This window comes from Vanacampus margaritifer, chromosome 6, assembly GCF_051991255.1.
Source record: "Vanacampus margaritifer isolate UIUO_Vmar chromosome 6, RoL_Vmar_1.0, whole genome shotgun sequence".
Taxonomy (NCBI): domain Eukaryota; kingdom Metazoa; phylum Chordata; class Actinopteri; order Syngnathiformes; family Syngnathidae; genus Vanacampus; species Vanacampus margaritifer.
The window spans coordinates 14,592,592-14,605,861 of record NC_135437.1 but is presented as its reverse complement, the minus strand read 5'-3'; the positions used below and the strand labels follow the sequence as shown (position 1 = coordinate 14,605,861).

General features: G+C 39.4%; 1 protein-coding gene across 2 annotated transcripts in view; it reads right to left on the bottom strand.

Annotated features, from left to right (window-relative positions):
* cftr (CF transmembrane conductance regulator) overlaps window positions 1-13,254 on the bottom strand; it is a 31,398-nt gene extending 18,144 nt beyond the window's left edge. Inside the window, exons 1-11 of one of the 2 annotated variants that reach the window (XM_077567548.1) lie at window positions 13,072-13,254; window positions 11,484-11,613; window positions 9,111-9,222; window positions 7,790-8,005; window positions 6,568-6,657; window positions 5,636-5,799; window positions 5,151-5,276; window positions 4,173-4,419; window positions 3,956-4,048; window positions 2,969-3,139; window positions 2,601-2,792 (exon numbers count right to left, since the gene is read on the bottom strand). In XM_077567548.1, coding sequence (XP_077423674.1) covers window positions 2,601-2,792; window positions 2,969-3,139; window positions 3,956-4,048; window positions 4,173-4,419; window positions 5,151-5,276; window positions 5,636-5,799; window positions 6,568-6,657; window positions 7,790-8,005; window positions 9,111-9,222; window positions 11,484-11,613; window positions 13,072-13,102 — 1,572 coding nt within the window. In that variant the 5' untranslated portion in view covers window positions 13,103-13,254. The remainder of the gene's footprint in view (window positions 1-2,600; window positions 2,793-2,968; window positions 3,140-3,955; window positions 4,049-4,172; window positions 4,420-5,150; window positions 5,277-5,635; window positions 5,800-6,567; window positions 6,658-7,789; window positions 8,006-9,110; window positions 9,223-11,483; window positions 11,614-13,071) is intronic. The other variant, XM_077567547.1, reaches the window with a different exon arrangement.
* Between the last annotated feature and the right edge of the window lie 16 nt (window positions 13,255-13,270).

The following is a 13,270-nucleotide window of genomic DNA, read 5'->3' as shown; positions in this document are numbered from 1 at the left end:
CTTGACTTACAAGTGCCCCAAGTACGAATATTTCAAGTTAGGAGCTGTTAGTTGGTCGATTTTTTAAATTTGTTTTGTGGTACGAGCAAATTCGGATACGTTGCCGCTCAAGTGAAGTGATTTTTTTTTTTTTAGCAACTATAGCCCTTACATTCAGGCCGGGAACTGTGCACTTTTGCTGTTTATTGAACAAAATAAATAGTCAAATCCACAAATAAAAAATGAAAATACTCGCAAAAAGCTGCTATAGGCTACCACTAATCTATTCCTGATTCCACTAGGCTATGCCCAATAACAATTGCGACATAATATTATTTAGAGTCAAATTGACCTGTTTTCAATGTTTACAATTAATTTAAAACATACAATTAAGAATTCTTCTGCTGGCATGTTTTTTTAAATGTGATTTTTATTATGATTAAAAATAATAATAATTTATATTAATATTTTTAAATGGCTTAACATAATAGGCCACATTTACTCATGAATATTTTTTTTCTTGGCCTATGTTCCAAATGAACAAACATGGGTAGGACGACAACAGGACATCAGACGTATGAGCACGAGTGATGTAAACAAAATTGATCATGTAAAGATGACGACAGCAAAGTTGTGATGATGGTTAAAAACTTCCTACCTTTTGGAAGCGGGACTTCCGCACTCCTGACGGCATCGCATGAGAGACCAAGTTAACAGTGGGTTTAACAGCTCGTTATCACACCCGACTCGTATAAACAAGCAACATAAAACAGCTGTGCAGAGAGGCTGGCTTTTGGGACTTTACAATGTACATGGGGGGTCTGTCTGCTGCTTTCGGGGGGCCAACAATAGGCAGGAATTATGGTCAAGTCGGTCGGCTCAGACCAAGGAGTTGTCGCTATTGCCTGGCATTGTTGCCATGGAAACGCCTTTTTTCCCTCCAACCCAATTTAGGACATCTCATTTAAAAGATTTCAAGCCACTGTGACAGAGATGTTCAAACTTTTTACACCAAAATTCTTAGTGGGCCAAAAGTGTTCAATAAAAACTGAGTGAATTCCCTCATTGTAGTTCGGCAAAGTACGAGAGACTTCCCCCAAAATGGTTAATGAAATGTTCCCACCTCCGCAGGTCTTATATTATATATATAACCTGTATTGATAGATGAATCATCACTTTCTGTGAAAACATTGGCAGCATCGTCGATGTGACGTCAGCTGGCTGTCCCATGTTTTGTCTGCATTTGTCTTGTTTTTGTCACATTGACACCATCCAGAGGGAACAAGATGGCTGCCGGTGGTCGCAGAGCCGTGTGGACAGTGCACACTGCGTTTGTTTGCTGTGGCAACAGCACGTATTTGGGAGCAAAACACCTTAAAGTGCACTCAGCGTCACAACCAATATGGCATGGCCGTGAAACGCTGATCTTCTCTGCTCACAGCCAAAACAAACATCTCATGTATCGATTTCATAACATACTAAAACTAAAACAACTATAATCAAGATAAGAATTCGCAAAAAGGTGGTTAATAAGGCGTTAATACACAATATATCCCGATAGGAATATTAATCAAAATTATGAGAAGAATCACTATAATTGCATGTTTAAATAATAACTATAAATAATATAAATAAAAATTAAATTGCAAAAATCCACTAATTAAAGGAGCCACAATGTGATATTTTACGTTATTCTTTAATTTAAAAAAACTTTAAAAAAATAAATAAATTCAAATTTATATAAAAATTCCACAAGATAAATAAGGCCACAAATTAAATATTTGACTCTTTTCTACACCTTTTCTGTATGTTTTTAAATAATAAGGCAAATCAATCCTAATTAAATTTGTATGTTTTTAAATAGAAAGCCAAATAAATCCTAATTAAATAAAGTTAAATATTTTTCTTCAGAAGAGAAAAAAAATTCTAAATTTCAAAAGGCAATTCTAATGTATATATTTTCATGTATTTTTTGTGTGCTTCCCAGCAGTTGAAACCAAAATACGCCATTCCAATTGTAAATTGACTTCCTGAATGTGACCCATTAATTAATAAGCTGTACAGTTTTAAGGGACATCATCATTGAAGTAACAGCGGACACTGCTAGTTTGTGTCTCCCATGTTGTCCCGTCCATTATGGAGGAGCAACCCGCTCAGATTACATCCCAGTGACAGAACTGCATGTTTCCATGGTAACAGAGTGGACCTTATTCCACTGAGGGGGCTTCACTCAACAATCAGGCTTATGAGAGTGTGAGTGTGCGATGAAATTATGTGTGCAAATGTGGTTTGGGGAGAGCAGAGCATTTTTTAAGCCTTCCAGAGGCTCCAAATGAAAAATGTGGAGTGTCCCGCCTCTGTTTTGACTCTGTTACTACATCTGAATCTGAAAAGTTGCCAAATCATTGCCACTTAGGCGGGCGCAAAAAGAGGCAGTAAGAACCTCTTTCACAGAGATTCCACAAAATGTACAGATGAAATGAAATATATGAACCATTGCCTTTTAACACAGAAGCATGATTTCAGGTGTCAAACCCGTTACACACAGTTGTCGTCCAGCTCTGATAACACCTCCCTGTTCCGCGTGGCTGTCATTTGAACAAAACTTTTCATGTACGCACCTCCTCCAACTGGCAGGCCTTGATGACGGAGGTGTATCGGTACTCGTCGTAGGTGAGGCCAAACAGGATGTTGTCGCGGATGGTGCCAGGCATGATCCAGGAGGTCTGCGAAGAGAAGGACACGCGGCCGCTGTGCCGGATTTTACCCTCGGACGGCATCAGCTCTCCCAGGATCAACATGAGAAGTGAACTCTGTAGGAAAGAAAACGTGTTCTCAACGGTCCTCTGAAGCAGCCATTTTGAAAAATGGGTCACAGGTCAGAGGATGGAGAAATGCTGACGTCGTGGAGGGCCAGAACAAGAAACTGCCCATTGCAAATAATTCTATATACTTTCAGTTACATCATTACATTAACACGGCAGCACACCTTTCCCGAGCCTGTGGATCCGGCCACCGCCAACATCTTTCCCTTCTCCAGGTAGATGCTGATGTTCTTCAGCACGGGCGTCACGTAGAGGTTGGTGAAGAAGAGGCCGCCGTTAGGATGACCGCTCGCTTTGTTCTCTTGCTTGATCTTCTCAAAGAGCTCGACGATGCCCTACAACCACAAAAACACTTACATTCAGTACACTATCTAAAGAGAAACATTTGGATAATATTGTTAAGAATGCTAGGCAGCCTGGTGGTTAGGATGTTTAACTCACATTTATGAGGCTCTGGGTTCGAAAGTGGGCTACCGCCTTCCTGTGTTTGTTTCAACTCCCACTTTCCAAAAACATGCATGTTGGATTGATTGAAATTGTCCATAAGTGCTTGTTTGTTTACGTGCCCTGACATGGGCTTGTGACTAGTCCATTGGTGGAGCCAAGACTTGCCTAGTGCTGCTGTTTTGGTTCGCTACAGAGTTCAAATATCGATGCGTAAACAGTAGCTTTTTTGAAAACTGACTACCAACTTTTCTTTTGTTGGGAAAAAGATGACAAGGGAGACATTTAATTTAGGTGGCAAGGGAGACTTTTTTTTTATTCGAGGGAGGCATTTACTTTTTTTAATATTTGATGAGGTGTTAATTTTCATTACAGTATTTTGAGTGTGGTGTTATGTTTGTATTTTTTGAGGGCGACATTTACAATTCATATTTGAGGGAGCCATTTATTTTATGTATTGTTAGACTAGAGTTTTTCATTATTTTAAGTAAGGTATTTAATTTTCATTACTTTTGAAGCACAGATTTTTTTTATATTTGAGAGAGCATTTGAGAGGAGGTGTATATCTTTTCATTATTTGTGGGAGGATTTTTTTTTTTAATTATTAGAGGGAGGCATCTATTTTTCGCTTATTTGGGGTAGGCATTTTTTCCTTGAGGGGGATGTTTTTTTCTTCCTAAAGTAAATGATAGCCGCAGCTGTCTCACCTCGTCCCAGGAAGCAGAGACATTGATGAGTTCTAGCTCAGTGGTGGTCAGGTTGTACTCCAGAACACGGTACTCCTCCTTCATCAAGAAATCCTAAATCAGGCCAAAAAACATGCAACAAATGAGGATGCCATTTTATTTTAAACATGCAACAAATGAGGACACCATTTAATTTTTTTTATTTTTATGAGAGACTAGCAAGAGAATGACGGCCCACCTCGATCTTGTTGATCAGCGCCAGAGTGTCATACCACATCTGGATGGAGCCGGGCAGCTGGCGGGTAAGCGTCATACGCAGTACCATGCAGTAGGACGCGGTGGTGAAAATACGCCGCAGGATAATGCCTTTGCCGAGCGCGTGCGGCACAATGGCGGACACGACCACCAGGATGGCGGAGAAGAAGTAGGCAGCACTGTAGAAGTAGCGCAGAGAGCCTATCTTCCTTGTCAGTGTCATCTCATCTCTGAAGAAGAAGAGGACAAATTATAATTAGCCATTTCATATTAGTCCAATGATAAAAATGCTAATTATGAATAAAATAAAATAAAATGTTACATAATGCTAATTATGACATTATTAGCACACTTCTGTTGACATATTATCTTGTGGTGATGGTTTAGGACAATCAATGTATGCAAGAGATTTGTTTCCATGTGTTTTTCTATGAGAGTGTGGAAAGGTCTAATCAAGTTAAATACATAAAATAAAATAAATATATGTGTGGTCTTATGTATTTCAAATTATTTGACATGGTGCAAATTATGGTGTTATAAGCACACTTCTGTTGATTTCTTATCTCGTGATGTATGACGATTGATGAGGCAATCGTGATCAATAAAGATGATTGAGGCACACTAGAGGGAACTTTTAAAGTTTTTAAAGTTTATTGCTCACATTTATATGCGTACTGAGAAAAGCACACATTCAGAAATTGTCAATAAAAAATGTCAAGCACGCAAGTTATTTTTACTTTCTGTTATATTTTCATGGTGTATTTTTTTGTTTTAAATCTAATATAAAACAATACAAAATGAACATTTTAAATAGGCATGGTCAGGTATCTTAAGATAGAAAATCTTACAATTACCACATGAAAAATACAGAAACATTTACTTTGTAGGAAAAAATTCCATGCATAAAATATAAACGGAAACTCAAATGAGATTCTCGTGTATCTGTAGTTTGCTTTCTTACTGTCTGATACCCTTGATGATGGTCTCCATCACCTCCTCCCAGCCGTACGCCTTCACTGAGTGGATATTCTCAACAATCTCCGAAGTTAGTGCCAGGCGGCGGTTGATCATCCCTGCTCGCTTAACCCTAGGAAACCAACCAATCATAAACATTAACACTACATACTCAATCAATTAAAATATGGTCTAAACGTTGACTCATAAATCACATTTCAATTCATTTCAGATGGGAACAATAGTTTGATATGCCAGTTCAACTGAGTGACAAGCTTGGAACAAATAAAACGCATTGGTTTATTCAGTCAAAGAACCGCTTTGACTTTTTCAATTGAAGTACTTAAGAAAAAGAAAACTTTTCTACCAAATTCTCATTTATTTGAGATATACCTGTATGACAATAAAGGCTTTTCATCTTAACAAAAAGGGATTGTGTGATGTCACGTGTGTGATGTCACGTGTGTGATGTGATGTGTCATGTTGTCCTACCGGTGAGGTCCCATCTTCTGCGCAAGGCAGGCCTGGACGATGCCGAGCAGCGTGAGAGCCGCCAGAGCGCAGAAGCCGTTCACCTCGATCAGTTCCCAGAGCAAACCCACGCACAGGATGCACTGCAGGGGTGTGATCCACACAAAATGCGCCAGGCCCAGGCTCTACAAATGAGATTAGAATAGTTTGTTTGAGTTCATTTATTAACCTATAACATGTGGTTTCAAAAGTTTGATGAAAATCCACAAATTAAACAATAATAAACATACAGGTAATGTTAAAGTAAAAAGTGAACTTAAAGCTGAGCATTATTATCTTAGAAAAGTATTATATATATTATATATGTACAGTATGTTGGATAGCTATTGGAACAGCGCCACGATCCGTATCGGTGCAGTCTAGTATTTTAAAAGTGAAACAAGCAAACAACTTTCTTCCTCGAAGTCCCAGGTGCAGGATTGGTGTGAAAAGATATAAATAATCCTGGTCTTTCCCACAGGAGCATGACCAGGTTCGTAACCCCTCACCTCACCACACACACACATAATCCCTCAAACAACCACATTGAAGGCAGGTGCTAATTGTATGTCAGCGGGTTTCAGAGTGCTTCCACATTCAACGCGACCCCGAGACATCTCTGCCTTCAACCCTGCAGCTGTGTTGTTGCATCATCGTCAGATGTGGGTTTTCACATCTCTGACGCACAATAGCTGCGCGATTGTGTTTGTTTTGCTTATTGTCAAACTTCTATTGTGCTTGATCCATTTATCAGAGATAGTTTTTTGGAAACAAAATTCCCTCCAACCTCTCTGGATAAAACTATTTTTTGAGTTTGACACTGATTGGCCTAAAAAATTATTATTTTTTTTTTGGGGGGGGGGGGGGGGGTTACTTAGTCAAAGTGCCACTGTCTCTCAATAAAGTGTGCTCACCTCGTCCAGCTTGTTGAGGTGGGCCGACATCAGACTCACCAGCTGACCTGTGCTAATTTTATCCAAGACACGACTAGACAGCTTCAGGGTCTGCACAAAAGAAGACACAACAACGGGTTCAAGTTAGGAGACTGTTCGCAGACGGGCTTGGATTTGTAGGAGCACGGTGATGAATTGCTGCATGTGGATTAACAATACAAAGTGTTTACAATCTTATCTGCTGGGTTGTCTTGTTCTGGTGAGGCACATCTTATCACCGAAAAACAATAACATGGAAACATTTCAAAGACACATTAGGTACACGAAAATAGGTTGGGATGTCAATCATGAATCGACAAGAAACAAAAACAAAAAAAGTCTCAAGAAACCATGCCTGGTAACATGTCTGACATTTTGTTCAAAGTGGGGGAGGGATCCTATAAGGACAAACTTGCCCTCAAAATTTTGTACAATTGCTACCAAATTGGGAGAATATAAAACCAGACAGATGGATGCTGCTACATCACAATCTTTTACATTTTTGCCATTTAGTGTGAGAGAAAGAAGGCACCAAGTAGAAGATTTGACATAAAACAGGATGCTCTAGTAACTCAACTCTACAAGGTCAAATCTTCACCAAATTTCACATCTGTGATGGCCTCTGCCCTTCTGGCAGAAATTTAACAAATCTTCCATCCAGCAGACGTACCAACTTCAGCTTCTTCGGGCAGTGTTTGCTACTCGCAGCTTTAAAGTGGAAGTCAACCTTAAACACTTGACAATAATATGTTATATGTGACCTCACTAGTCTAAATATGAGTTATGAAGCAAAATCCATTTTTATCCATCTCAGAGGATGGCCATTTTGTCACTTGCTGTGGACTGAAGATGACCTCAATGTTGTTAAGGGCGCAGGGAACGACCAATCACAGCTCACCTGTTTTCTGAGGCTGCGCTGTGATTGGTTGTTACCTTAGACCTGAGCAACATTGATGTCATCTTCAGTCGACAGCAAGTGGCAAAATGGCCGCCCCCTGAAATGGATAAAAACGGCTGGATTTTCCTGCTTAACTCATATTCCACTAACGCAATATTAACCAGAATACCATATTTAGATTAGTGGGGCTGCACCGAACATATTATTGTCACAAATTTTTGGGGGGATTGACTTCCCCTTTAAACTGTCTTTGTTTGTGTATCGAAATTGAAGTCAAATGGCCTCTACCAAACACAGCACTCTCACCTTCTTATAGATGAGGCTGAAGAGGGCGATGCGGATCTGCATGCCCAGGTGATGCAGGCCAAAGATGGCCGGCTGCAGGAGCAGGAAGCGTGCAGTGAAGAGCAGGCACAGGCCAAGTGCCAGGAAGTAGCCCTGGTTGCGCTCCGGCGCGTGGAAGGGGTCGAAGGAGGCGATGATGCGGCCCAGAAGCTGAGGCTGCACAGTCTTGGAGGCCTCCTATGAAAAAAAAGCAGACGTTAAAAAGAGAACTAATGATTCTAGCGTCATTCATCATCAAATCCTCTTCGGCACGACGGTGCCACATGTTTGAAATTTTTCTTGCGTCGTGTTGGTCGTTAGAGTGCGAGCGTGTGCACGTGTACGGGCCAGGCTGACTGAAATTCATGTTGAATCAGCACACATTAAAAAAATCTGTGGAAGGTGTAATACAACAATGTTCATTTCCTGCTATTTATAAATCCTATGTTTTTAATTTACTTTTTTAATGTTAGGATATTGTTTCTAAAAAAAATGATTTAGGGCATTATTTTTATTAGGTGATGTGTCTGCTGTATATGCTGCATGCTAATTGACAAAGTGCAATTCTGCAGCTTGGTGATGAAGTGCTGCCTCAGCAAGATAAAATGATATTGTTGTCAAGTTATTCTGCTTTTATTGTCTTTACGGGTTTTGCTACCCCAAGTAGAAGCTGTTTGCTTTGTTATACCCCTTAGCGCTACCCTCAGTTGTCATGGTAACGAAAGCCATACTTGTCATTGGCCCGGCCGTATTTCAATATAAGCGTAGTTCGGACAGGCTAAAAAAGAAAGGTTGAAAAGTTTGCTATAATTCTTCATCTTTTGTATAGTTTGACTAAAGATGGTCACAGATGCCTGTGAAGGATTTTTCAATATTGAAAAAAAAAAGAGGATAATACTGTATATAGTAGGTATCTAGCTTCATTGTGAAAATTGCCATTTGAGTATGTGGTAATACCACAGCTCTCTTTTGACATGATTGTGTTTCCGTGTAGTCTGTCCATAGCTTGAAAATGGCAGATCCTCACCTAGCCTAGCTTCCAAGTCATGTGCAGAGAAACTAAAGTTTTTATGAAAATTAACTTCGCTTATACGTCCCAATCGGTCAAATTGGAGAAGGTCTCGCTCACTGGCAGATTCTCAGAACTAGCCAACTAAACCTTGTTGTTATATTTCACACTTAACAGGCTGGCAGGCACCCCCCGGACACACAACAAATTGTATACAAGCACTTAAAAGTTATACTTTCACATCATATGTCTCCTTTATGCACTGTCTATGTATAAAGAAAGAAGAAGGCTCACCCCGAGGTAGAGGAGAACCCCAAAAAAGGCAAAGGGGCAGAGGAAGCATCGTGCCAGTGCTCGCATCAGGCTGGGCTTGTTCTTGGCCGAGACCACCTCCCGGTCCCATTCTCTGCATGGACAAAACAACAACACGTGATGAAATTGTCAGACACACTTTGTTTCTGATCCTCCAAAATTTGTTGAAATAAATCTCTATTTTTATTAGCGTTTGCTGTGTTGTCCTTGTTACATCACACTTGTATTAGCTTCCCACAAGTAGAGAGAGATGGGGGGAAAAAAAGTCAAAGAAGCATCTTTGTTCAGTGGGGCTCACTTGGAAGCAGACTGACATGCTGAGTGACAGCATGAAAAGGCGACAGAAGGACATCAGCGTGGACAGTAAGTGTGATTAAAAGGAGGACAAAAGTGTTTGGATAGATTTATACCGCCATGAAGAAGGATGACTGGAAGTGCAACAATGAGGAGTTAGAGGCTAAATGTCCCAAACAAGTCTCGGAGTTTAAGTCTTGTGAGACTACAGCTCAGTGTGCACCTCAAGGATGAACTCCACGTTTGGAAAAGAATAAGATGGTGCTTATTATAACAAAGCTGCTCAAATGCACAAAGTCCTCCAACAATGCTATCTTTGCCCCCCCCATATATTTAGCTACACAAGCGCATGGTTTGCGCACACGGTTTACGCACACGGTTTACTACATAAATGCTAGACTTCGTCGTCCAAAATGCTATATATTGTCACAAAATTACCTACTTGGCCAAAAAAGTGGCAGTGTCCAACATGCGTCCATGAAAACACAATATTTGCTCACAGAAAGGCTATGTTGGGCTATGAAAGACAGTTTGGCCTCAAAAGCACTATTATCCTAAGAAAACGCTAGATCAGGACGGAAAAACGTAATAGTTTAAAGACTGAATGTTGTCAATAAAATGATTTTATATTCAGTAACCATTAAAATCATGTTATATACAGTTATGCTATCTATAATGAAACACTGTTTTGCTGACAAAAAGGCTACGTTAGGCAAAAATTTAAAAAAATTTGATTTGCCATGACAAACATGATTGGCCACAGTCTGTTTTCAACCTTCCCAAGAAGAGCAGCGATCCCTGCAAACAAACTCCACATTTTCTTGACTTTTCATTTCCTGTGTGTCTTACTACTTGTCCTTGCCTTCCAGCTCTTTCATCAAGTGTTTTTCTCGACCCGTGCGAGTGATGTGCAGCTTTTAATAGAAGATAAAGTTCACGTTCCCAGAAGCCTTTTTACTACGTTGCCGGCTCAAAATAATGAAGCCAATCACTCACCGGTGCACTTTTTTTTTTGTGTGTGTGTGTGTTTTTTTTTTTTTAAAGGTCAGCTCTTCAGCTCTTGCTGGCACGGGGCCGCTTGATGTGTCAGGGAGTCAAGGACACACTGTGGTCCTATTATGCAACCGCCCGACTCCACAATGTTAAAAATCATACATTTGCTTTTGATTCAGTCATGATTTGACCTTGTGGAGTTGACTGATTAGTAACAGTATGATTTATGCAAAGTCATCAAATTTTGCCACTATGTTTCGCCCACACGCTGTGATGAAATCACAAATTCTTCACCATTTGGTGTTATCTTAAAGTTGTCCCATGGACAGATTCTGCCAGCTGATTGCTGCAGCTCCTCCAGAGTGACCCCAGGACCGCTGCTTCTCTAAACAGGTTGCTGTTGTTCAATAGTGTTCTCTAACAAACCCCTAAGCCCCCTCAATTAGGGGTATCAGTAGTGCACCCCAGAATTGTTTGAAAGGTTATCCCCTAAAGACATGTCAATCACAAGTAAACCCATTAAAAAGTGTCAAGAAGTCAGAAAACATGCAATAACAGTCATTTTGGGCATTTTTAGGTATACTTTAAATATGAACCTTTCCTAGATATTTTGTCTGATTTCTACCAAACATGACGGCTGCCTTTTTGTCCTGTACTGCCGCTTGCTGTTGACTGAAAATGACTCCACAGTGTCTAAGCGCTCAGCTTGCCAACGTCAAGGCTCACCTGTTTTTCAGGTTGACTTCCTCTTAAAATGTTAAATTAGAGCATTACAAAGCATTAAAAGCGAACTGAATATGAAAAAGAAACAAAAAAATGTATGTTTGTTTGGCACACACAGCTTCAGTTTACATCCGGGCATGTCCAAATGCCAGCCCGTATTTGAAGTGCAGGCAAGATATCTTGTCACTGTAAACAGGGAAGAAAAGGGCGCACGTGGGGACAAAAATGCAACTCCCAAACACTTTACGCTTAAAGTTGAGGCAAAAATGCTCTACTTTTGAGTTCAAATTATAGGACACAAATGTGAACGCAAATTGTCAACCAGGCTGTAGGGCATACTCAAACCTTTCGAGTCGCTCGGAAAGGTTCCCAGCAAGATCGTATGAAGGAGCTTTATAAACGTCAGTGAGGTCCAACTTCTTCTTGAAGCCCTTCCTGAGCAGCGGAGAAGTCCACCTGAGTAAAAAACACACAACTTTGTAAAAAAAAAAACAAAGTTATCAAGGATTCTCACTGTTTCAGAATAGGACAACAAAAAGTAACTCTAAAAGTTGCAAAAATGCTTTTTTTGTGTTTTCTTTTGTCTTTTTTCGTATAAGTTATTAGAAAAGAAGAAGACTCTGCAATGATTGTGAAAATCCTTCTGTTATTGTGTAATGCGTGTAAAATACATACAAAATATAGATTTTTATTTTTTTTTTACTGGACAGTAGCTATTCTTGCCATGTATTTTTTATGCACAAAAATGTTGGGTTGAAACTTCTTATGCTGGTCTATTTCTTTTTATTTTATGAATTACCTTGCTTGCCAAACTTGTAGCGGTTCATAAAATGTAAAAAACAACAACAACAACTTTGCCTCATGATCATGGGTTAACTTCTTTTTACATTTGTACTAAAGTTAAAATGTGGCAAAAATAAAAACTACACAATTTTGAGTTAATATTAACAAATGTTGTTGTTTTACACTTGTATGAGTTACAAATGTTAAAAAAAAAAAACTGACCAACAAGCACTATCTTTGCAATTTACATGATCAAGAGGCATATTTTTTTTATACATTTTGTAGTCGCCCCCCACCAAAAATAAAAAATAAAATAAAAAATGGTGCATTGGAATGTATTTATTATTCGTTATTAATTCATATATATATTGTAAATAAAATACAAAATGATTAGCAGAACTTAAAAATAGTTTAATTATTAAATAATTATAGTTGGTTAACCAAAATTGAATTAATAAGAAATACATTTAACATTTTATTTATTTTACTAACCACATTTTCCATCTAACGTTATTATAGGTCACATCAACCACAGATGAGCCTTGATAAATCAACCGCTTGATTTATTAATTTAAATCTTGATGGGGTGAGGGGACATAAACACCAGTGACATGGAGGAACAGAAGTGAAAGCAGGAGCATAACAATTTTTTTTTTTTTAGAGAAGCAAGCTATTTATTCCCCGTCCACGGCCCTTTTTAAGATTATTGATGTTGTTGTCTCCAAGAATGATGCGTTGAGAAAACATTATGTGTCAGCCTAAAAAACATATTTTGCCATTCCAAAAACAATGTCTAATCAGGGGAAAAAACAAAACACATGCAGGTGTATTTTTTCTCTCTATAGCTAATATAGCTAATTTAGGATTTTTGTTAGTCAGTTCACAATGTAAATCGTTTTGATAGCACAAAAGTCGAACCAATTAGCATAGGTCTTGCTACATGGAGCATGTTTTTTTTCTTTTTATTATCAATACAATTACTTTTTTTCTCGTTTATTTAAGTACAGTGCGTGTTTCTAGCTAAATATATATATATATATTTTTTTACTTTTAAGGCCTTCAGTAATGAAGTAGTTTTTGCCAACTCCAGAATCCAATACTGCACATAACAACATGACCGGTGCGCACGCACGAGAATGTTGGAACGTACCAGAAGAAGAACCTGGAGAGGAAGTTGGCATCTTCCACGGGTGACTTCTGCATCCTCAGCTGCGTCGTGTGCACCTGAGAGCGAGGCGAGCGCGCCCCCAGCTTTCATTTGTGGACCCCCGCTTTTCGGCGCCCACCACGCGCACGCGCAGACCGACGCGCTGCTTGCCCCCCACCCCGAAAACCACTTCAGCGTTCAA